Source organism: Perca fluviatilis, chromosome 19, assembly GCF_010015445.1.
Source record: "Perca fluviatilis chromosome 19, GENO_Pfluv_1.0, whole genome shotgun sequence".
In the NCBI taxonomy this organism is placed as follows: domain Eukaryota; kingdom Metazoa; phylum Chordata; class Actinopteri; order Perciformes; family Percidae; genus Perca; species Perca fluviatilis.
Window position 1 is genome coordinate 33,178,714 of NC_053130.1, and position 25,982 is coordinate 33,204,695.

Here is a 25,982-nt window from a genome sequence, read left to right on the forward strand (position 1 = left end):
GTCAGTGTTTCCCAAAGCCCAAAATGACGCCCTGAAATGTCTTGTTTTGTCCACAACTCAAAAATATTAAGTTTACTGTAACAGAGGAGTGAAGAAATTATAAAATGATGCTGGAATCACAGACATTTTACTTTTTTTTTTTCTCAAACCGATTAATTGATTGTCAAAGTAGTTGGCAACAGTTGACAATTGGTCCATTACATTTTGCAGCTCTAGTTGCAACGGTACAAGGACAGAAACACAGATAAATATAAAAAGTAACAGAAATAAATACAAAAGCATTGGAGACAAAAAAAAAAGACATTAACTGTTTAGATTTAGAATATAGGCAGTCTTGCGAAAAATTTTGCTGAATTGACAATTTGCTTCAAAGTTTTCGGAGTTGAGAAGCTCCATTAAGTGAGGCGTCACGGTGCAGATCCACTTGTCCGTGCGACGCTTCTGTCGCGTCGCGCCCCGCTCTATTCCTATGGGTGAGGTCAAGCGACTTCAACGCTCCTGAAAAGCATTCCGGGAAGGCAGCGCTACATTTGAAAAAATGCTGCGCGTCAAAAAGCTTGCCGATGCCCAGCTTTATGCAAATGAATCGCGTTGAACGCGACGCAACTATCCAGTAGAAGTAGACGAAAATCTTTCAAACTGACCTTTGTTGATCTGAAATGAAGACATATTCAGCAACTGCATGGCCTATTTCTCGCTTAAAATGTTTTCAGAAACACATTTCGGTGAACTATTTTTGTAAAATACGAGATCGTATTCTCAACGAGCCGCCATGACACTGTTGAAATTCTCGAGTAGCCACACCCACGTCACGCGTTCGTCCAATCAGCTGCTGGTTAGGGGCGTGGAGCATCAACCATGGCTATATGACGTCGCGACACCACCCGACAGTCGTGTCGCAAAAGTGGATCTGTACCGTCAGTCAGCAGGCGACAGGCGACAGTCAGCAGGCGACAGTCAGCAGGCGACAGGCGACAGTCAGCAGGCGACAGTCAGCAGGCGACTAAGCCGCTAGCTCGTCGCTCGGACAGTCACGCTGTAAGCCGGAGGTCTCTCAGAACGCTCTCGTAAATAAGAGGCTTTTATTTCGCCGTTGACGGTTCGTTTGTTTAAATATCACAACACATGTCCATCATAAAATTAACGGGAACCTGTGGTTAACTGTCTTTACGGAGATAAACTCCACAAGCGTGCCTTGACAACCTCGCTGTCCGGCCGTCACACACACACACACACACACACACACACACACACACACACACACACACACACACACACACACACACACACACACACACACACACATCCACAGCGCAGCAGGCAGAGGTGGGGGACAGAGAGCTACCCGTTTCTCTTCGGGAGACTTGTTTAAATGATGACAAATATGCTATATACATTAGATTTAGTATTTAGTTCATACTTTTTTGGTGTATAACACTATAAAGACCGCTGCCGTGCTTGTATCACTCCCTTACCCCTCCTACCAGTTCCTATGGCCACTTGGCCAGTGCGAATGCAAATGGAAAAAAACGGTTTTGGGGGAGAATAGTTAGTAGATCTGCTTAGAAGTGGACTTTTCCTTTAACTACGTTCCTGTAACTACTGGGTCGGTAGAGTTTGTGCTGCAGCGTTGTTTATGTGTGAAGCATCCACGCAAAACGGACAGCTAGGGGCGTCACAAAATTTTAAATCCCCCACTATTTTTTATCTCTCTCCACCCCGCCTACTTGCACACGCTTGAAGAAACAAAACTGAAAAAAAGACAGTGTAGCTTACCAGCTGGTATCATGCAGTTAAAGACACAGGCTAACGTTAGCTTAACAGTTGGCTACAACGGTGAAGCATGTGGGCTCCGAAGGGACTCCTGGGTGCTTTCAGGTACACGTCGTGCATTCAATTGCGGCATTAAAAAAACTCTTAAAAACTCAAAAAAAAAAAAAAATTGAATCGTGATCTTAAAATCAATATCAAAATCCAATTGTTGATTTGGAGAATCGTGACAGCCCTATTCAGTACACGTATTATCTAAGTCTGGACAGACAGAGATGTAAACTGCACTGGTTGGCGGAGGCATACTATCGCAAGGCGGTGATTCGACTTCTCATTCGGTTATTTTTCTTGAAATACACACACATGCATCAAATGTGGAGAGATGTCAGAATGATGGGTGACTACAGCACAGCACCCAGAGCAGTCAGGGGTTCGATCACCTCGGCAGTGCCCAGGAGGTGAACTGGCACATTCCGTACCTGGCCCGTCCGGGACTTCAAAGTGGTGACCGTCCGGTTCCTAAGCCAAGTCCCCTACGGACTAAGCTACTGCCGCCATCGATGATGATAGTAATGATGACTGTGATGTGGCAGAGGCTTGGGGTGATCTTTAGTTCTAAGTAGATGTGACAGTTGGCAAGCCTTGGCACAGTTCTTCCTCTAACCATCACCGTCTGCTGTCACCAGTTAATACACCTCCTGTCCTGTCCTGTTCCCTCCGGAGGCCTCAAATTGAGTTGAATTGAATGTGAGCAAATGTCTGCTGTCTCTCCATGGCAGTGCTGTGCCACCTGTGCAGCAAAGTCCTAAAGGTCTGCCTCCTCATTTAGATTTTTACACCATTTTTTTTCTTCTTGAAGCATATGTCACATTATGGGGAGAAATAGAATGAGAGTAGAACGGACATTGACAACTGTTTGCCATGGCCATATGACTAGTTCAAAAAAAAGCTCAGCACTTTATTAACCATGAAATAGATTGAGTTAGCCCACTACAATGGCCACGGTTCTTTGCAATGGGAAGAGTACACAAGAAAACTGGACCAATGTCAAAGATTGTTGTTCCCATCAGTCACTTAGACACAAACACATAGGAAAATAGGGTCCAGGTTGAAAAAAACAGTAGTTGCCCTATAAGTGTAAACTAAGTGGCTATTTCTATGGAAACAGGCAATTTGATGGTATGAGAAGAAAGGCAAGATTGTCGACACCCAGTAGAGCAGCATGAGGTCATCACTGAAGGCAGTAGCATTTCTTAGCCAGTTCAAAAAAGGCACGGTGCGGCAGACAGCACTGCATGCCACTTTGAGCATTGAGATGCCACTTATCCAACATTTGTTGAAAGCAGAAAGCTGACAATGTTTTGTTAAAGGGGCGCTATGAAGTTTTGGCAATTTCTTCGCTTTTTGCTCGCAGGTTTCTCTTAGAGCTCCCCCTACAGCTTCAGAATAGATATTTGGCAGCTCCTATGTTTACTCGTGTCTGACTCCTCTCTCGGTCAGTCTGCCGTTTCCTCTTTCTCTGTTCCTCCGACTATGCTTTCCTAGCTTTATGCTTCTTTTTTACCGACTCAGTCATGACGATAGTGAAAAACTCCATCGCTACCTTGTTCTTATAGCTAGTCGGTTCCTGAATGGGCATATGTGTGCCGTGAAGCTATTCGTTACATCACAAGACCTGATATCACACGATACTTCCAAAGTGGCAAGGGTGGAGACGACTACCATTCAACCTGAAAAAAGTCATATAGCCATTCCAATGACTCTGAAGCTAAGTTAAGATAAATTAAGCTAAAAAAACTGCATAGGTCCCCTTTAATTCAACTTTAGAACTTCACATTTGATTTATGTTTAATCTGGTTTAATCAGATGGATATATTTTAGTGTGAACACTTGTGCTCTGTAATATTTTTGGTCTCTTTTTGAAGTCCCACCCATATAAACCCCTTTATTCAAATTTCTACATTTTTCAACAAGCCGCCATGTGATCACACAGAACAATAAAGTTTTAATAAGCATTAAATGGATTTCACCTTACTTATATTTAGTGTCTTATTTTTCTACCACAGATCTGGTTCTATACCAATGACATCTTTAAATTTTTAAGTTTAAAGGGGCCCCCCCAGAAAAAACCCCCCCCCCACCCAAAAAAAAAAAAATTTTTTTTTTTTTTTAAAGGTCTTTTTTATTATATTGATTGATTTGACATAATATGGGATAAGAAGATGGATATCAATCTCATGTCTGTATGTAACAGAGCTAGAGTTAGGATGTGGTTAGCTTAGCCTAGCATAAAGACTGGAAGCAGGTGGAAACAGTTAGCTTGGCTCTGTCCAATGTTCAAAAATACACCTACGAACACATCTAAAAGCTCACCGATGCACACATTTGATCTCATTTGTTTAATGCGTACACAAACAAAATGGTAAAAATGACAACTTGTGGTTTCAGTAGGAGTTCTGTTCTGGAACTATTTCTTGATTAACAAAAGTCAGGCGCAGTGACTGTCCTAAACGTCGTCGTATAAGAATCTGTCACTGTGGAATTCCCACAGTTAGCCATCCATGCATGTAGAAACACTCTCAATCACCAGTTTGTACGTTGATGTTTCTGCCTGCTGGACTGCTTGTTAGACCTATCACTGAAAAGAAGAGCAAAGAAGTAGCTCTATACATCAGAGCGCCAATATGTCATCCATAGAAGTAGCTCTATGCATCAGAGTGGCAATACGTCATCCAAGGGAGGCTCTCACCCCCTTTCCCCTTTCTGGGGGAAAACAATCCTAAATTCCAGTACAGGCATTATGTAACATGATCCCACAAAAACTGCAACTGAAACTCTTTCAACTGATCTAGTGTCCTAAAAGTCTCCTCTATAACATATAAGATAAGTCTTAAGAAATCCAAGTGGTGGAAAGTTTTGAAAAATGCTGAAATCTGTGATGCCAATTTCCCATTGCAGCCCATGTTACGTAAGTGGAGCAACGCATTCTCATGAACGGGTCCGTATGATTTAGTAGGAAAATGTATGCACACCAAAACGTATGATATATCCTACGAAATTAGGAGACCCCGGGCTGGTCACGTGACGCCGAGTGGCAGTTGCTAGTTGTTTAAGCCGCTACAGAGCTTTGTGACGCCGGCTACAGACCTCCGTTGTATCAGCGGTAGTTGGTGGTTCAGTTACCCAAGAATCGGTGACTTTGAGCCGGGTACAAAGCACCCCGAGCTGTCAGTCGTTACAGCGGACATCACGGTTAAATTAAGTCCACACAATATGAGCGTTTTGCCGCGTTTTTAAGATTAGGCACCAAAACGACTAGTTAAGATTAGGAAAAAGATCGTGGTTTGGATTAAAACACTCCTAAGGAACACACATTTCCTGGGTGAAGGGCTTTTAGTTTACCCCACTCCAGTCTCTGGCTTGAAAGTCCTGTATGTTAACGTCCACCCATGTACCACCACGTTCTTATACAGAGGCCGTCAATGTAGTGATAACAGACAGAAAAACGTGGAATGCTTACAGATTACAGATTTTCGTAGCATTTTGAACGAATGGTTCATGAGAACAGGCTGAGTGGAGACACTACAGTTGAATAGGGAAAATATTTTAACTAACATATATCAACATGAAACTTCCCCAGTTGATTACTTATTAAGACAACAATATTTTGTATTACCAGTTTTCAGAACTTTTATGTGTAATTATGCACAAGACATTGTCTAATTAAATGTGTTAATGTGCTAATTTGCATAAATTTCAGTATTTTTTTATCTTGGACTTCCCAATGCATTGGTGTCTAAGTGAGTAATGTGAAACAAAATCTTTAAAATCTTTTGAAATCTTTTGCAATACAAAATATTATTGTCTTAATGTATCAACTGGGGAAGTTTCATGTTGATATCTGTTAGTTGAATTTTTTTCCCTATTCACCTGTAGTGTCTCACCTTAACATGGGCTGCAATGGGAAATAGGCATCACCAATTTCAGTATTTTTCAATACTTTCCACCAATTGGATTTCTTAGGACTGTTTATACAGTATGTTATAGAGGAGACTTTTATGAGACTACATCAGTTGAAAGAGTTTCTGTTGCAGTTTGTGGGAGATTAACCCCTTTTTTCTCACAAAATGCTTGCAAGCTACTACATAGACGGAAACAGCATAAACAGAGGAAGTTGAACATATCTCCAAACTTTTACTTTAAACAACCTGTTTTAAATTAAGAAGACTACGCAGAAGAGTTGATTTGTAGTTGGTTGCGCCAACAGTACATCCAAAACCCCTGATCTCCCCTGATTTGTTCCCCTGCCACATCCTAAAAAAAATCCTGATAGATGGGCTTTGGCTCCAAGCTATACACCCAACTGCAACCCGGTCTCACACAGGTCGTGAAATAGTCACGTTATTTTGATTTATTTATTTGTGTACAGGTCACAATTTTGACGTTTATTTCCTGTACACGCCACGAATGTTGAACGTGTACAGGTTACGATTTTCGAACCTGCTCTGGGGGACGCAACAACGGGGAAATGAGAAGACACACGCCGGCCACAACAACAGGACAGACCGCCACATGTGGGACGCAATCCCCGGGTGCAGGAGCACACAACAACGGGGAAATGAAACGCCACAACAGCGGGACGGTTGTGGTTAGGAAAAGAAGAACGAGGAAAGGAACTACAACACGCAGGACACAATCCCCGGTCTCTGGGGTGAAAGTCCTGTGTTGTTTGACCCATCCACCCCCCCGACCAACCTCCTTGCGTGGACTTTCGCCTTATCAATACTACTCGCTACCGTCATCGTTCTGTGATCACGAAATATGCTTCCCATTGAAATACATTGCTTTAAAATTCGTAATCGCCACACGAAAAAAACGACATTTACGTGTCCTGTCCACGATTTAATAGATTCAATAACGCGACCATATCACGAACTGCCATGAGACTGGGCTGATACACCAGACTGGCATCGCCGATGCTCCCTTGATCTGTCACATCAGGAGAGAAACTTAAAATGCCAGTACCAGACGGTCGTCTCAGCCTATAAATCAACCAGTTGGCTATTACAGTAATAACAGGTTGATACTGCTTGTCACATTGAGGTTGTAAGGTTCAATTCCATCATATCAAAACTAAAACCTGTACTCACTGACACTTATCCGGCAAGCTGTGCTATAGAGACACAATTCATAGAAGTTCTGGGAATGCGTGGATGGATACATTGTTGTTTGTCAAGAGTATCTCCGCACATAACTCTAAAATTAACATGTCATGTTTATTGGTAAGCTTTAGATGTGTAAGTAGGTGTATTTGTGAACGTTGGACAGAACCAGGCTAGCAGTTTCCACCTGCTTCCAGTCTTTATGCTAAGCTAGGCTAACCACAGCCTGACTCCAGCTCGGTGCTTAAAACACAGACATGAGATTAATATCCATCTGAACATCTCACTCTCAGAAAGAAAGCATATAAGTGTGTTATTCCTTCAGATACAAGCTCACTAAGGTATGTTCTTGCATCTGTAGTGTGGATTTATTCATTTAATAGTGTCTGACATGAGCTCTGTGTCTCCTTCTATAGTGTTTCTCCATAGAGAAGCTGGGCAGGAGGCCTCTCATGATCGGGGGATTTGCCATGATGGGCTTCTGCAGTGCTGGCATCACAGTAGCCCTCATTTTACAGGTGTGTGTGTGTGTGTGTTTCCCTAAAAGTCTTGTGACCCCATTCCAGTACAGGGAGGGTACAGGCTGAAGAGTAGGGCTGTGAATCGATTAAAATATAAATTGAGATTAATTGCATGAATGTCCATAGTTAACTTGCGATTAATAACACATTTATTTGCAAATGTTTTAATTGTTTGTAAATGCACTTTAAAAGGGATATTTTTTCAAGTTTTTAAGTGAGTAAGTTCAAGTGGAATTTGAGACTCAACATACTCCAGTGGTAACTCAATTCACATTGACAGTGCATGCAAATAACTTTAGTCTTGTTGAGAGAACCATCTGGAAGGGCTTTGAAACTGTACTTGCCATTCAAAAGACCCTTTTCTAGAAGGGTCTAGAATGTGTATGATAGGGATATCATACAAATTGGTGTGCATAAGTTTTGGTACGATATAATACAAACCCGTTCATGAGAATACGTTGTGTGGGGAGGGACAACTGTGCCTGTTTCACTTTCAGTTGGCAGAAAGCACTGTGTTTCTGCTTTGCCTTGTGGAACAATGGATTACATGCAGGGCCATCATGTAGCAGCGAGCTAAGGGGTGAAGCCGTGTTGGAAAAGGATGGAGTCAAGTTTTCCATTAGAGAAAATAAGTAAATATGATCAGACTGACTTCTTCTTGTCATTCTGTTTCTTCTCTCTCTCGGCAGACTCACCTATCATTCATGCACTACGTCAGTGTCTGCTGTGTGGTCGGCATCATCGCTGGCTTCTGTATCGGTCCAGGCAAGTTGCTCTATACTGCATGTTAAAGTCCTGTGATGATGTGGATAGGACAGATTTCCAGATTTTTCCTTGGGATTTTGAATATTAACCATAATGGGTAACACTTTACTTGAAGGTATCGACATAATCGTGACATGACACTGTCATAACTATGACATGACACTGTCATGAACGTGTCATAAACGTTTATGACTTCTGTCATTAAGTGTCATTAGGTTTTTGTCATGACAAGTTGTCATTGTTTGGGTTGTCTTGATTATGACAACTTGACATTAATCAAAGTGATATTACCAGAAGTTGTCTTGGTCATGACAAGTTGGCATTACATTTGTTTGGGATTTCTTTGTAATGACATTTAATTTATAACGTTTATGACACGTTCATGACAGTGTCATGTCATAGTTATGACAGTGTCATGTCACGATTATGTCGATACCTTCAAGTAAAGTGTTACCCCGTAATGTCTAAACCATCCATGATAGATTTACCACAATTCCATATGAAATCATCATTTTATTCTGATGTCATGGATAAGTACTACACTACCCACAATCCTAACATACAGTGCCTTGCGAAAGTATTCGGCCCCCTTGAACTTTTCGACCTTTTGCCACATTTCAGGCTACAAACATAAAGATATAAAACTGTAATTTTTTGTGAAGAATCAACAACAAGTGGGACACAATCATGAAGTGGAACGAAATTTATTGGATATTTCAAACCTTTTTAACAAATAAAAAACTGAAAAATTGGGCGTGCAAAATTATTCAGCCCCCTTAAGTTAATACTTTGTAGCGCCACCTTTTGCTGCGATTACAGCTGTAAGTCGCTTGGGGTATGTCTATCAGTTTTGCACATTGAGAGACTGACATTTTTGCCCATTCTTCCTTGCAAAACAGCTCGAGCTCAGTGAGGTTGGATGGAGAGCGTTTGTGAACAGCAGTTTTCAGTTCTTTCCACAGATTCTCGATTGGATTCAGGTCTGGACTTTGACTTGGCCATTCTAACACCTGGATATGTTTATTTGTGAACCATTCCATTGTAGATTTTGCTTTATGTTTTGGATCATTGTCTTGTTGGAAGACAAATCTCCGTCCCAGTCTCAGGTCTTTTGCAGACTCCATCAGGTTTTCTTCCAGAATGGTCCTGTATTTGGCTCCATCCATCTTCCCATCAATTTTAACCATCTTCCCTGTCCCTGCTGAAGAAAAGCAGACCCAAACCATGATGCTGCCACCACCATGTTTGACAGTGGGGATGGTGTGTTCAGGGTGATGAGCTGTGTTGCTTTTACGCCAATCATAACGTTTTGCATTGTTGCCAAAAAGTTCAATTTTGGTTTCATCTGACCAGAGCACCTTCTTCCACATGTTTGGTGGGTCTCCCAGGTGGCTTGTGGCAAACTTTAAACAACACTTTTTTGGATATCTTTAAGAAATGGCTTTCTTCTGGCCATTCTTCCATAAAGGCCAGATTTGTGCAGTATACGACTGATTGTTGTCCTATGGACAGAGTCTCTCACCTCAGCTGTAGATCTCTGCAGTTCATCCAGAGTGATCATGGGCCTCTTGGCTGCATCTCTGATCAGTCTTCTCATTGTATGAGCTGAAAGTTTAGAGGGACGGCCGGGTCTTCGTAGATTTGCAGTGGTCTGATACTCCTTCCATTTCAATATTATCGCTTGCACAGTGCTCCTTGGGATGTTTAAAGCTTGGGAAATCTTTTTGTATCCAAATCTGGCTTTAAACTTTTCCACAACAGTATCTCGGACCTGCCTGGTGTGTTCCTTGTTCTTCATGATGCTCTCTGCGCTTTAAACAGACCTCTGAGACTATCACAGAGCAGGTGCATTTATACGGAGACTTGATTACACACAGGTGGATTCTATTTATCATCATTAGTCATTTAGGTCAACATTGGATCATTCAGAAATCCTCACTGAACTTCTGGAGAGAGTTTGCTGCACTGAAAGTAAAGGGGCTGAATAATTTTGCACGCCCATTTTTTCTGTTTTTTATTTGTTATAAAGGTTTGAAATATCCAATAAATTTCGTTCCACTTCATGATTGTGTCCCACTTGTTGTTGATTCTTCACAAAAAATTACAGTTTTATATCTTTATATTTAAAGCCTGAAATGTGGCAAAAGGTCGAAAAGTTCAAGGGGGCCGAATACTTTCGCAAGGCACTGTAACAGTGTAACAGTGACATCTCTTATTGGTAGAGCTCGCTGCTACCACTGAAGTCTATGATCGTTTCTGTACACAGTCTTGTGGATCTGATCGATGTGCAGATGCAGTTGATTGTAAAATCTCCTGTATCATTAAGCACTGCTAGTATCCTTATATGCTGTAAACAGGACACCATTAAACTGGTTTAAGGTTCAAGGTTTCTGTATAGAGCTCAACAGTGACCGCCCACGTTTTTAAAAGGCTTTGGTTCCAGAAGTGATTTTCCCCATTCAACATCTCTATTGACATTTAAGAAAATGCTTATGTCAAGAGCTTTAAGCTGGGAACCAAGCCAACCAGCTACAAGATGAATCGAAAACATTTGATTTGGCGCAAAAGAAGAAGAAGCATTGGCGATTTTAGACCCTTTCATCTCAGCCCTACTAAAAAAATGTTTTATTAATTTTAGTGCTTCAACTTGTCTGTTAGTGAAAGAGGACAAACAATAACAGGTTCAAAGTAATTGGATTAATATCCTGTGTCATTGTCGCCAATGCTATGCACCTGTAACCCAGTCAACGAAAGAGTTAAAGAAACACGCCGACTTATTCACAGTAACCCCCGGAGTTAGACAAGTCGACACATTACCTTCTCATCTCTGTGCGTGTTGTAACTCTGTCTGACGCCCCCAGCGCTAGCTAAGCCTAGCACAGATCCTGGAGGTAATAATAATAATAATAATAATAAATTGAATTTATATAGCGCTTTTCGCGAACTCAAAGTCCCTTAACAGTAACAGGTTCCAACTAGCCTACTGCTCCAAATAAGTGACAAAATAACGCCAACATGTTCCTATTTACATATAGGAACATGTTGTGATTTGTATAGTCACAGGGTGTACAAATAACAAGGTCACATGAGACACAGCCATCTTCTAACCATATACGTACTGGGAACTAAATTCTCAGAAAGGCGAAGCACTGCTACTTCTGCTACTTGGGCGGAGTGATTTGCTAGCAGTACCTGAGAAGCCCCGTGGTTAGGAGCAGAGAGTTCGCCTGGAGATCGCGCAGAGTTAGAGTTGGAGTAATAGAGTCAACAATTACTAGATAGTAAAAGCATAGTGACCTTGTTATTTGTACATCATGTGACTGTATGTATCGAATTGTCTAACTCTGGGGGTTACGGTGAATAAGCTAAAGTCCCAATAAGTCGGCGTGTTCCTTGAACAGAAAAGTAGTGTTGGCCAATCAGAGGAGGTTGTGCCAGACTCCCGCCTTTGGCTGAGTCTCTATCTGATCTGTCAGAGGGAGAGCAGCAGACGGTTGGGAAGTTTAACGTTGGTAGTCCCCAGAGAAGAAGTTGGTCATTTCATGGCGCAGATTAGAAGCCAAAAAAACTAAAACTTTTGCAAGGCACTGTATCCGTGTCACATTCTCATTAGGGGCTGAGCCCCCCTAAAGGTCTGATCCTAGAATCACCCCTGGGTATAAGACTGTGTACAGAAACGATCATATGATTCAGTGGTAGCAATCGAGCTCCACCAATAAGAGATGTCGCTGTTGCGCTTAGGATTATGGGTAGTACTTATCCATGACATCAGAATAAAACATGTTTTTTATTAAAACAAATATGATTTCACATGACTTGTGGCTTTTACAGGGGAATAAACCATTGTTCCACAATCTCAAAGCTCGTGGACATTATAGTTAAAGGAACACGCCGACTTATTGGGAATTTAGCTTATTCACCGTAACCCCCAGAGTAAGACAAGTCCATACATACCCTTCTCATCTCAGTGCGTGCTGTAAAGCTGTCTGACGGCTCCAGCGGCATCAGCCCATCACAGAACAGGCAGGTGACTGGTTCCAGTAATCCTACTGCTCCAAATAAGTGACAAAATAACGCCAACATGTTCCTATTTACATGTTGTGATTTGTAGAATCACAGCGTGAACAAAAAACATCGTAACATGAGACACGTAAATAGGAACATGTTGGCGTTATTTTGTCACTTTTGTCACAATTTGGAGCAGTAGGCTAGCTGGAACCAGTTACCTGCAGGATCTGTGCTGGGCTAAGCTAATGCTGGAGCCGTCAGACAGCGTTACAGCACGCACTGAGATGAGACGGGTATGTATGGACTTATCTTACTCTGGGGGTTATGGTGAATAAGCTAAATTCCCAATAAGTTGGCGTGTTCCTTTAAAGGACAATTCTAGCGCAAAATGAACCTAGAGGTTAATAACACATGGGTACAGAGTCGACCGTTCTCTGGGATATGTTTTCATGGTAATCCAATGTGACCAGTTTTATTGCAAACCGCTAATAATCTTACAAAGCTTGTCGGGGCATGCAAAAGTAGAAATAAATCACTATTTCTACGCCACTAAAAAGGCTCAAAATAGCACCACATTTCAACGGTAGCATACTGAGGGTCCCTACATGTAAACCCAAGCATTGAGAACTTTGTAAGTGTACAGATAGTTTATTAAAAAGATAGTTTATAAAGACAGTACCGTTCACCGATACAGGCAGGCGCCATCTTGGGAAAACAGTCACGACCAGTCAAACAACAAACGCCGTGCTTGAGCTACGTTACTGGTTACTGCTTACATGGCGTTTTTTGTTCGACTGGTCGTGACTGTCTTCCCAAGATGGCGCCTGCCTGTATGTAGGGACCCTCATTATACTACCGTGGAAGTGTGGTGCTATTTTGAGCCTTGTTAGTGGTATAGAAATAGCGATTTCTTTTTCACAACTAACCATTGCACTAAGATGTTCATGGTATAATTTTACTCTGGTTATTCTTCATATCACATGGTGTCAGAGGAGCTGTGAACAGATTTCAAAGACACATCTTTTCATTATCCACTATTCTGTTGATTAAATTCTCAGTTTAATCAATTCATTATTTGTTCCATGAAATATTCAAAGCTAGTAAACCCTGTCTATCACACTTTCCCAAGGCAGAAGCTAACATATCCAATGTGTTGTTTTGTCTGACAAACAAAAACCCAGATCCACCATCTGAATCTAAGCATGCTAGTCTTCTCTTCTGAGATGAGCTCAGACAACATCGTGTCTAGCCACAGATGAACATGCGAACATGTGTACCTATGTGACATTATGCAGGGTTGGGTACCGAACTCTGTTCTTTTTTGGGTACTGACCGATTTGCGTCTGTACTACCGTGGACCGATTCACGCTAAATGAAACGGTGCCAAATGTTGGTACCTGACAGCGAGTAAGCGCGAGTTTAACCCTCCTGTTGTCCTCGGGTCTAATTTGACCCGAATTTTGAGAAATTTGGGTTTCTTTCAACCAAATCTTTTTTAAAAAGTGGAGGACAACACAAGGGTTAGGTCACAGAGAGTCACAGCAATGTCGGTAAAGGGGTTGCAAGTGTGGTTGCGCTACCTAACTAAGTATGACGTATGAGCAACTCTAGAAACCCCACCAGGTGAAAATGCCCAGACTAATGCCGCCCATACAGGCGTATTCAAATGATCACAACGAGGCAAGCACATGCAAGACAACACTGAAAGCATAACTGCTACAGATTCATTTCATTTTTGGATTAATACCAATGTAAATGAATACAACATGACCTTGCAGAGTTAACAGTGATAAATGACGCTAGACACCTGCATGAATATAATTAAATGTTATTTGTCAAACAGGTGTCGATGAGCCAATCATCATGAAGCATATTGCAAACAGCTGGTTCCAATTAGCCAATACAAGCACAGCGGTAGTGCTCTGCCTGAAGGCTATGCTTCGTTTGACAAGCTGAAACATGCCACTTTTTGTCATTTTTGCTTTAAAAAAAATGATGTCAATGATTTATCAATTGCCAAAACAGTTTCATTTTCTGTCAATCGAGTAATGGAGAATCTCATTTTAGCTCTATTGTAGACTGTCCCCAACGTGTGTCTGTGGGTGACCCAAAGCAACCAGCACGTTGATTCTGGATTTCTTTTTGAATATCAATTTTCCAATTATTCTGTACATTGCATTGCCAAATAAAACCAACACTATCTGCATGTAGACATAACACTAGATGGAGAAGAAACACTTAATAGCATTTATAATATAGTGTTTGTAATTTCAACTGAGAAGGGATTATGTTATATTTTTTTAAACACAACAAATTAAAAAAATCAGGGTTTCTTCATCCTGCACTTTCCAGGCAGTAAACAGCACCACTGATGTGATTAGTCTGCAGAGGTTAAAGCTGCTTTGTGTTATTAAATGGCTCCCTCTAGGGTTCAAACCCTAAACATTCTTAAGGGGTCTCTAATTTGAAGAAAGTTTGAAAGAATTTGAAAGTAAGAGTATCTAGAGTATCTTAAACTATTCATTTTCATATTTACATACATATATGGTTTGTCAAATATGTAAATTGATACCTGATTGATAAGTTTTAATCGCCATAGCAATCACATAATGTACATGCTGTTGTGCAGCATCATACAAATACATTGAATGATAAATATGCCTATTTATTTTTCTCGTTTCAGTTCTGCATGCTGACAAATCCATGTTCTATGGCCTCCTGTAAGATAGAAGAAAAATGATATAATATAATAATGACAAATTAGTCATATGCATTCTTTGATATATGACTGTGGACATGCTGACCTGGCCCTCAGCTGATTCCATTCTCTAATTAGCCTTTCTTAAGCCATATTGGTGTAAAAGATAATGAGTTAACATGAATAATATTTTCCTTTCACAGGCACTCATCAGTACAACTGCTTGCCCAGACATATCCTGTTAGGAGCTATTCATTTTTTATTATAGAAAAAAAAAACAAGATGCTTTATTTGTGAAAACAAAATGCTGCTTTAACTCTAAAAAATTGAAATTCTTCTACCTCAGTGTGGCTCAATATGGGTCAAAAATGAGGTTTAATTTTTCAAGTACTAGAGCAACTTTACATTATTAGATATTCCACAATTAGTATCATCAATGTATTTATGATGTGACAGGAGACACAAGCTCTGTTGTGGTGGAGTATGAACAGAAGAGTTATTATACACCGTTATCCCAAATTAGTTGACTTTTTTGAGAGTTTACGTTTTAACTCAAGGTGAAACTTTAACATGTTAAGTTGTATTAAAGCTATAGTGCGTAGTTTCTGTCTCCCCCATGAGGAATTCTAAATAATGACAACTGAAATGACCCTGCCCCTCCCATACAGAAACTTAAAGGGGTGATAGAATGCAAAACCGATTTTACCCTGTCATAGTTGAATAACGACAGTTCGGTGGGTAAATAGGACATACATAGAAGCTCAAAGTCCCACTGACACCTCTTTACTATGAAAATCTCATATTTTGAAACTGCCGCTGAAAACGGGCGAATCCCAACAAAGCTGGGTTGCTTACGCAAGCATCTCAAAATCCGGAACCTTAAGAGAACAGTCACGCCCCAATATTTACATAGGCTACACAACTGACCTGAGATCAGGTAGTCTTCTGAATCTAGCTAGGTCACGCAGATCTCTGCTATTCCATTACAAAATTCACTTCTGAAACTTTTTTATGCGAGAAATCAACCATATAAAGCTCAAATATGGGCCGCTTTACGAAAAAGGATGGCTAATTGCAAATTTTCTCCGACTGTGTGTCGGAGTTTAGTGCCGGTGTTGGTGCTGCCTGGGTTGCTACATCGCCGCCCTGACCGCAGTGTCAGCGAGCTTGTTACGCCCGCAATCTTTTACCGCAGCCCGCAGGTTCCAGTTAATCTTATAATGGGTATGTGTGTTGAGTTATTTAAACAAACAATTGGGGAAATAAAGCCTCTTGTCCGCGAGTCTCATTGATAGAGCCGCGGTGAGATGGAGTCCATCAATGAGAGCTAGCTAGCCTCCTCCTAACTCTGACATTCACAAAAATACATTCAATTGATATCCGAAATCGGACATGTGTTAGCTAAGCTTTGTAAGACCTTGAGGAACCTGTAATATTCATGCCGTGACGAAATTCAAACTGTAAATATACTTTAGTTATGTGAAAGTGAGCAAGCTGCGATATTTCCCCATTGTAATGAATGGGACATATAGCAAGCAGCTGCTCGTCCTACAAAGACGCCTTGCGTTCATAAAAATGCCTTAAAATCAAATCGGACACAACGGTTAGCTTTATAAGACATTGGGGAATTATGTAATATAAGTGGCGTGACGAAATTCAAACTGTAAATATAATTTAGTTATGGCGACAGTGTAGCTAGCTAGCTGCGGTATTTCCCCATTGTAATGAATGGGACATATAGCAAGCAGCTGCTGGTCCTACAAAGACGCCTCGCGTTCATAAAAATGCCTTAAAATCAAAGTGGCGTGACGAAATTCAAACCGTAAATATATTATAGTTATGCGGGCAGCTGGCCGCGGAGCCCCGTAGTGCAGTATCCACAAAGGGTGACTTTGCGTTGGGTATGGAGCCCAGCAGGCTGTCGCTTTCTCCTCAGACTGTGTGGAGCTCCTAAAGTCCGACACGTCTTACCAAATTTGCAATTAGCCATCAAATTTTGTAAAACGGCCCATATTTCAGCTTTATATAGTTGATTTCTCGCTTAAAAAAGTCTCAGAAGTGAATTTGGTACTGAAACATTGCAGTGTCTGGAATATGAGATTCTGTCGCTTCTCTAATGTATGTGTATTGGGGATTCGCTCAACCAATCAGCGCGCGTCTCTAATATGTGCGTATGGCAAGTCGCTCAACCAATCAGCGCGCAGCTCATCTAAATATTCATGACCATACCATATTTGGAAGAAAAGCTCTTGTTACAAATAGGGCCAAAACACAGGGATGCATAAGGGCCAATAAAATATCAACCAGGCCATTTTCAGCCCAACCAATGTTACATACCCCATTAGGAGACCATAAGGAACAGTGTGAAATACCCTATATAATCATTCTATCACCCCTTTAAAGCTTTAAGGCTCTGACACACCAACCCGATTATCGGCCGTCGGGCAGTCTGGCGAGGTCGGTGACTCGAGTCTGTTCGGTGTGTTCCGTGCCGTCGTCCATCGGAGGAGCCGTCGGCGTCCATTTTGGCCAATTTGACTTGTTGAATCGGCCAGTGGACTCAACGACCAATCTGATTGGTGGAGTGCTAGCCCTTGACTAGCAAATCAGTGGTTCTTCCACAAGAAGAAGCACGAGAGCTGACAACGGCAGTATCTTCTTATTACTCGCCATGGTATTTTCTTCCGTTCAGCGAGTAATGACAACAACCATCCTTCTTGACTACTATCAACTCTCTGATGAAAACAGTGACTCACGACAGCGTGCTCTGTGTTTAATAGGTCTAGAGAGATGTTTTCAGTTTTTGGGCGACAATACAGATTAGCGCCGCCTGCTGTTATGGAGACGTATTACGTTTCGCGCATGCGCAGAACGTACTCTCAAGTCGGCGTCGCTACGGGAGCCGGCTGATCAGTCTGACTGCCTTTTCTGCTGACGGTCGGCTGTCGGGTTGGTGTGTCAGAGCCTTCAGTGCGTAACTTTTCATATCAATGAACATCCGTTACATTCAAGCCATTGCCAAATGAGTTGCTACAAAGCTAATTAAGACTATCAGCTCCACACAACTCTCTCTGGATTTCTCAGTATGGCTATGTTCAGAAGATTGTGTCGTCCAGTGACTTAGAAATGAAAATGTTTTTTTAACAAAATACGAAAGAATAAGTAATGATCACTAAAAAGTTTAATTACAACAAATTCTGGGTTTGCAGTGTATAGAAATAAATAAAAACAAATTTTGGGTTGTCTTAGTTTGGAATTGGAGATGTATTACAGAGAGCCTGCGTCATTACCACAGTCATGTTGCATTGTTGGAAATGTAGGACCAAGACTTTTGAGAGCTTCACCCATACAAGGGACTAAAAGTCAGGATATCTCAGCCTCTTCTGAACAGATAATGACCTTTTTTCTTTTTTTTAAATCTGTCTCTCATGAGCAGTCCAATATTACATCACTAGCGTGCCTCTTTCAATCAACTTATTCAACATAAGTGTATGATTTGCATTGATGTTTTCATATTTTTTTCTGTTCCAGCGGGGGTTCCCTTCCTGATCACAGCAGAGCTGTTTAAACAGTCCCATCGTCCAGCGGCCTACATCGTTGGAGGATCACTGAACTGGCTTTCTAACTTTACTGTGGGCTTCGTCTTCCCCTTCTTACAGGTGAAAGCTGCACTATGTGCTGCCCTGCGTGAGCATTTCTCTTTCCTAAATGTTAATACTACTAGGCGCGCTCTGGCTTTCTAATAACTGCAAATTGAATGTGATCTGAACTGGTTAATCTGCTTGGTTTTGTTCCAGTCCCAATTACTGTCTTTTCTTTTATGTCATTTAAAAAAATCTCCCAATATAAAGTGCTTGTTCATAGAAATAAAATGGATAGAAAGGCCATTGAACTGTTTCCCGTGGTAATTTGATTGGTACACAACAAAATGGCGATTGTTGTTAGTTGTCATAGTGACAATACACATCAGTGGGGCCGTAAGCAGTTAAGACGCAGCGGCATTGGGTCCGCAGACCGCTAACGTTAGACCCAGCCCGCTGTTCAGCTCATCGTTTGTCCATTACTGCAAAACCTCAGCTCCGCTTGCCGCAAGTCAGCTTATTATCGAAAGTTTATACGTTAGGATGGCAATGTTACACATAAACATGGCTGCTGCTCTGACCATTCTGCTACGTTGATTTGAATGGAAACGGCCTTTCTATCCATTTAAAATCCCTTTCAAACATCCTGTTTATTGGCTCCAGAAATCAATCTGGCCTGCTGGCAGTAACACAGTCTCACACTTGATCCAGTCCCACCAATGTCTGTTGATTTTGCAGTCACAGAACTGCACGAGAGAGCGTGCTAAGAGAAGCACAGAACTACTCAAAATCTAAGTCTGAGATGTTGGCTTACAGTGTGGACAGACAAAAGTAGGAGACATTAAAAAATGTCAAAGTTCAGTTAGCTGCATTTGTTCCATTTCCGAGTTCCGAGTACAGTATTCTATCAGAGGCCCTAGCACTATAGGCACTGAGGGCCTTTTTGCACTGCAAGAAAAAGGATACTTGAAGTTTAATTAAATAATTGCATAGCAGAGTTATGTGGTTTTCCATTTTTGGGTCACTAACATTTTGACTGTTGTAAGCGTTTTAGGTTTAAATAGACAAAAATACTCCGGATTTGCAAATGTCATGTCATTGTCACGAATTGTCAGAATGTGAGTGAAAAACATGTCTCCCCAAAAAGTCACCCTAATTGATGATTCAAAGGTTTAGGGTTTGAATCCCACAGGATTTCAAAATCCTACTAAAGAGTCAGGCGGTCAGACTTAACTATAACAAAATTGCTGCACTTTTGAGCTCTGTTTTCACTTGATTTTATAGAATTCTACTTCTACATTTTGCCAGCAGAAAGGATTATTGCTACTTGTGTTATGCTATGCTAACATCAACAATGCAAGCTAACAGTTGTATCATTTCAGCCTGCTGTGAAATGCACGTTAACACACAACCAGATTAAGAAATGCATCAAGAAACAAGGTCGATGCATTAAGATTAGCTTGATTACTTGAAACGCTGCGTTTTAGCGCCTGTCTCTTTAATCCCCCATCCGAAAAAACGCCCAGTCTGCTCTGATTGGTCAGTGTTTCCAGGTCTGTAGCATCTGTGCTATCAGTTTCTCTGCACCATCATTGCAGCCGGAGAATGACTGTAACGGCACCGTGGCAGCACTTATATACCTATAAGTACATATAACATATATGTAATATATGTAATATACCTATAGTATAGCTGTGACATCACAACCGTACGGAAGTCCTGACGAACAACTCAGTTTGGCTGATGTGATGTGTGGTATGTGCTTAATTTTTAGGCACTTCTGTATTATGACTCTCCAAGTCAGAAAAGTTGAGTTTCCCGCTCATAATTAAAACTTGGATGTTGATTGTTTCAACCGCGAGCCGCATCATGTCTGTTCAGTATTAACCTATAAATCATGAATTCTTAACCCTTTCCTTCAGCTTTGCTCTCTGTTTTGAGTTCCCTCTGCTTTTTATCCAAAATAACTCTTTCCTCTTTGACAATTCATACATCATTTGTTTCATTATGTCTCAATCTCATTTTTTATTCCTTATCTCTTACTCCTTCCAATGATCCTATGTCCATCTGCCACATCTAACCATCAGATGTCAGCGGGGTCTTACTGCTACTTGGTGTTTGGCACCATTTGTCTGGGCGTGGCCGTCTATGTCTACATTGTGATCCCAGAGACCAAAAACAAGACCTTCATGGAGATCAGCCGGTTGTTCTCTAAGAAGGAGGCAGTCCTAGAGACCCAGGGCCTGATCCATGTGGACCAGCTGAAACTGAAGAAGATGAACGGCTATGGTGGTGTAGAACATGCTTCGCTGGAGTTTGACAGTTCTTCATCTGTACCTTAACTGAGCTTCAGGGTCTCACTGGGACTACAAAACCATTCATTACTTCTTCTTCATTATACTGTTTTGATATAGACACATCAGCCAACACACCGCCTCTCCCCAAAAGCATTCTCCACCGCACCGGGCCTGAAAACCTCCTCCTCCCAGCATTCCAAAGCTCCTGTGCTAGTGATGTAAACATTAGTCTATATCCTTTCGTTCCACTTCCGGGATTGCTCTGTTGCCAACGGAAATTCCTCCAGATTTCAATAATTTAGGCCGGATATCCGTTGCCTTGGGCTTCCTTTGTGTTGGCGTTCTAACCTCCGGTGGATTGTGAGGACTATGGTTAACTGCTCCTCAGATCTCTGCAGGGTAAATCCAGACAGCTAGCTAGACTATCTATCCAATCTGAGTTTTCTGTTGCACGACTAAAACTACTTTTGAACGTACACACGTTCCTCCAAAACAAGTTCCTTCCGAGACTATTTTGCAGAGCACTTGTGCAGGCGATTGTGATTGGTTTAAAGAAAGGCCAATAAACCAGAGCATGTTTTTCTCCCATCCTGGAATGCTGTGTGGAAGAGTCAGACCCTCCCCCCACAGCGCTGTGGAGGAAGGTCTGGCAAAGCGAGACTATGCAAAAATTGACATACCCCTGTGCTAGGCACTTCCAGTCCTGGCAGCATGGCTAGCTAACCAACCAGCTGATGGCAGCTATAGTTAGTAGCAGTTAGCGGTTAGCCTTAGCACTAACTATTAACCACTTTAGCAACAAGTAAAGCTGTCTGTCAATCTAAAAACTCTATAAATCACTGAGGGCCAGATGTACTGACGCTTTTGCGCCCACTTCAGGCGTATTTGTTTCGCAACGTGCGGATAAAAGCATGGCGAGGTATGTTTACACAGGCTGCACTGAGATAAAAGCAGACTGCCTGTCGCGGGAAGTGAAAATGGGAACTTTTCTGTGTCATGAATATGCATTCATGGGAGGGTCAAGGGGAAAGTGTGAGTTTCCCATAAAGAGATGGGAGGGGAAGCGTAAAGTGCGCCTAATTATGTATTCCACGGTATGTAAAAAACGCCCGTGAAAGTGCGCCTCTGTTTTGCGGTGAAAATTCTCCACCTCTTAAAAGCAGGTGTAAGCCAGCCGCAAGTGGGTTTCCTGGCGTATGCCTCCTGGTGAAATGGCTGCAGTAATCCGAGCAGATGAAGATGAGATGAAGATTGGCCAAGGAGACGAGCTGAAAAGATTTTTGCCAGGGGATCACACTTTTTCAGTTGAGTGAACACCATGCAATATTACGGTTAGTGGAAGAAATCAAAGATGACATTGAATCTCTTACTCAGCGTTCACATTCCATTCCAGCAGCTGTTAACCTCCTCGCTACATTACAAATATTGGCATCAGGATCATTTCAAACAGTCCTAGCATCAGCAGTGGGAATATGGCAGTCTGCACTCAGCCGTATCATAGCACCAGTACTTAACCCTTTGCTACAGCGCAATTTACGGTATGGGGTAGTGGGCGGAGAAAGGCGCTGATTACCTGATGAACTGCAGGTTTGGTAAATACGACGTAAGCTGAAGCATCACAGCGTGCACTTTCTGCGGGTTGGCCATGGCGCTGATAACGCTACCTTCGCAAATGTACGTACATCTGACCCTGAGAGTCGAGGCAGAGGAGCCAGAGGACATCAGACAGAAAACCAATAAACAGTTAACACCATAAAATATGATCCAGTTTCACCCAAATAGTGCCTAACAGCGTTAGTTATTTTAAGGTTAAAATACTGCTTTTACTAACATTTAATTAACTGTTAATTTACCATTTATTGAAGGTGATTGTTATAAAGTGTTACATTAAGGGTAAATTGAGTCTTAATTTCATAGCTTTGGCCGTTTGCTCATCAGTACTAATAACATTGTATTCACCAAGTTAATAGCTAAGATCTGGGACCAAGGTGACGTCACTGAAAATAAGTCTGACACGACAACAAACACGAGCAGTCAGACCATCAGACATGTTAAAAACAATCTTCCATCACAGTTTACAAACTCACTTCCTGCTTCATCTTTGACTACAGCAGCCGTAATCCTGTACGCACCATGTGTATTTGTTTTTCTGAGACACTCCAACACAATATTAACGTATTTTTTTGGCCCCTTGGGGAAAATTCATTTCTATAAGTTTTCTCGTTTTGAGTGGTTTAAAGGTCCCATGGCATGAAAATTTCACTTCAGTTTTTTTAACATTAATATGCGTTCCCCCAGCCTGCATATGGTCCCCCAGTGGATAGAAATGGCGATAGGTGTAAACCGAGCCCTGGGTATCCTGCTCTGCCTTTGAGAAAATGAAAGCTCAGATGGGCCAATCAGCTATCTTCTCCTTATGAGGTCATCAGGAGAAAGGTTACCTCCCCTTTCTCTACTTTGCCTGCCCAGAGAATTTGGCCCACCCATGAGAGAGAGACATCATGGCTTTCAAACGAGCAAAGTGACAGTTGGTCAAGGCCACACCCCCACCCTCCACCTTGCCCCCCTCCTCCTCATAGCTACAGACACAGAAATGGCACATCCTAAGGAAAGCTCATTGTGGGACTGGCTCTAGTGGCTGTAATTCTGCACCAAGGCTGAATTTCGGGAAAGAGACTTCAGATACAGTATTAGGGGACCACTAAGGTCTATATAAAAGAGACTTCAGATACAGTATTAGGGGACCACTAAGGCCTATATAAAATATACTTCAGATACAGTATTAGGGGACCACTAAGGCCTATATAAAATATACTTCAGATACATTATTAGAGGACCACTAAAGTCTATATAAAAGCATCCATAGGACCTTTAACATAAGAGTTCCCTTAATTTCTACATTATAAGTATTGTATTTATGTCAACTTTACCTTACTTGTATATATATATAAAAGCATCCAAAGAGCACCATGTCATGGGACCTTTAATAAACCGGTTAATGGGAGAACTTTACTCTTGTCCCCGAGTTGTAAGTAGAACATTACAGTGAGCATGTGTATACAGAACAGTGAATAAATGGATTGCCGAATCCAAAATAATACAGCGCATTGGACATTGGTTTATTTTTAGCCCAGCACACCCATCCAAATCCAACACAGTCTCACTCCCCAGCTGATCCATGATGTCTTAACTTCTTTAATGGGCTTGTTTTGGGAATTTCATTCCTTTTAAGTCAGGAGGAGAGAGGACAGAATGTACAGTGAAAGCTAGGGCATTTCCATCCATAAGAAAGAGCGAGCCACCCTACACAGTTCAGGTAGCCAGGCTGGTCAAAGTGTTGAGAGGTTGTTTGTCTATTTAAGGCTGGAGCAGAAGTTCTCAATCCAGTCTTATCCTTAATATTTTCCACAATTTTCCTGTAGCACACCTGATGCAACACATGCAGGGCTTGATTTTTAACTGAATCTGAAATATCACTAAACTGAAGCTGTATGAGTATTAGGGAACGTAAGCAAGTAACATCAACATCCTTTTAAATGGACTGGACTTTTGGACTCCTGAGCTTAAGTATTCTGTTACACATAAACAGCAGGTTACGGTAGATGCCAGTCTCTGTGTTACCTTCTGACAGAAATAATGTCACGTCGATGTGAGCAACTATCATTATTTTTGAATGACTCCTGTCATTGACAAAGTAGTCTATATTCACGACATCCCACTTCCGGGATTGTTGTTGCCGCCAGAAGTTCCGGTGGATTTCACTCTTTTCAGCCGGATGTTACCTAACGCTTTCATTGTGTTGGAATTTTAAACTCTGGTGGATTTGTGAGGACTATGGTTAACTGCTCCTCAGATCTCTGCAGGGTAAATCCAGACAGCTAGCTAGACTATCTGTCCAATCTGAGTTTTCTGTTGCACGACTAAAACTACTTTTGAACGTACACATGTTCCACCAAAACAAGTTCCTTCCTGAGGCTATTTAGCAGAGGCACCGCGTCTTTTCTTGGTGCTTAGTGCTTAGGCACTGTGGCTCTGCCCAAGACGATTGGGATTGATTTAAAGAAATGCCAATAAACCGGAGGACGTTTTTCTCCCATCCCAATATGCTGTGTGGACTAGCCAGACCCTCCTCCACTGCGCTGTGGAGGAAGGTCTGGCAATGCGAGACTATTGACAAAGTAATGTTTAACTGCAAAGCTGGCCTAGGGTTACTATACACATTACAGCGTCACCAAAAGTTAAGAGTGAAGTCTGTCCCTCCAGTGCAGAGCAAGACCTTGAAATCAACAGAATAATACCACATCAAAATGACTTGGTCCCTGCTACAAAGATACAGAGGCAAGGTGTAGTCACCTGTATTGTTCCGGTGTCACATCCCTTTCCTTGTAAGGATTTTGCGGAGAGGTTGCAGAAAAATCTGAATGAAATAGGAAGTACATGCCAGTTGCTCACACTGATGAACTCATTATTGTATGTCCCGCCACCATATGTTGATGCTCTTCTAGGGTCTGTCCTGAGTTACCACGCCCACACTGCAGAGAAGGCTGGTCCATAGAAGCAGAGGAGGTTGCTTCTTCTCTATTTTTGAAAGGCAAAAGAGACATCAAAATATGTAAAAGAGTAATTTGTTGAAATAAACCATTACCAAATCTCACTATCATTTACAATATAATTTTCGAAGTCGAGTCAAGTGGGTTTTTATTGTCATTTCAACCATATTCACTGTATATAGTGAGACGAAACGTTTCACCGTGGATCAAGTGGTGTTACACGCTGAGCACGCTGTTACATTTAAAATATATAAAAACAACATGTAAGACAGGCTACATTTAGTGCACACACATTATAGTTTATACATAAAGTGCATTTACTACTTAAAGTAGAGCATTTAACACAGAGAAGGGACAATACAGACAACAGACAATTAAAGACAGGACATAAGTAGACTAGTAACAGAGCACTGATTGTTATAAGTTAGGTTCACCATGAGGTGAAGGTAGAATATATCAAATTTAGCAGCAGAAAAATAGTGCAGGAGTGCATTTCAGCTCAGTGTTTTTCTCTCAGCTCTCGTAATTCTAATTACTGTAAAATGCTTCAACAGCGGCACCTGCAGGGCAAGAGGAGAAAGGGCAGTCTGGGGGGACAGAGGAGCCAGAGCCCTACAGAGCTCCTGCTGT

The 25,982-nt window shown here is 41.7% G+C and overlaps 1 protein-coding gene across 1 annotated transcript in view; it reads left to right on the forward strand.

Moving 5' to 3' along the window:
• The window catches only part of slc2a15a (solute carrier family 2 member 15a), a 42,134-nt gene extending 20,985 nt beyond the window's left edge, over nt 1-21,149 (forward strand). Inside the window, exons 8-14 of the mRNA XM_039783510.1 lie at nt 3,837-3,873; nt 4,729-4,738; nt 7,258-7,273; nt 7,349-7,450; nt 8,143-8,218; nt 18,456-18,583; nt 20,593-21,149. Of these exons, the coding sequence (XP_039639444.1) occupies nt 3,837-3,873; nt 4,729-4,738; nt 7,258-7,273; nt 7,349-7,450; nt 8,143-8,218; nt 18,456-18,583; nt 20,593-20,847 (624 nt within the window). The 3' untranslated portion in view covers nt 20,848-21,149. The remainder of the gene's footprint in view (nt 1-3,836; nt 3,874-4,728; nt 4,739-7,257; nt 7,274-7,348; nt 7,451-8,142; nt 8,219-18,455; nt 18,584-20,592) is intronic.
• The last annotated feature ends 4,833 nt before the right edge of the window (nt 21,150-25,982 follow it).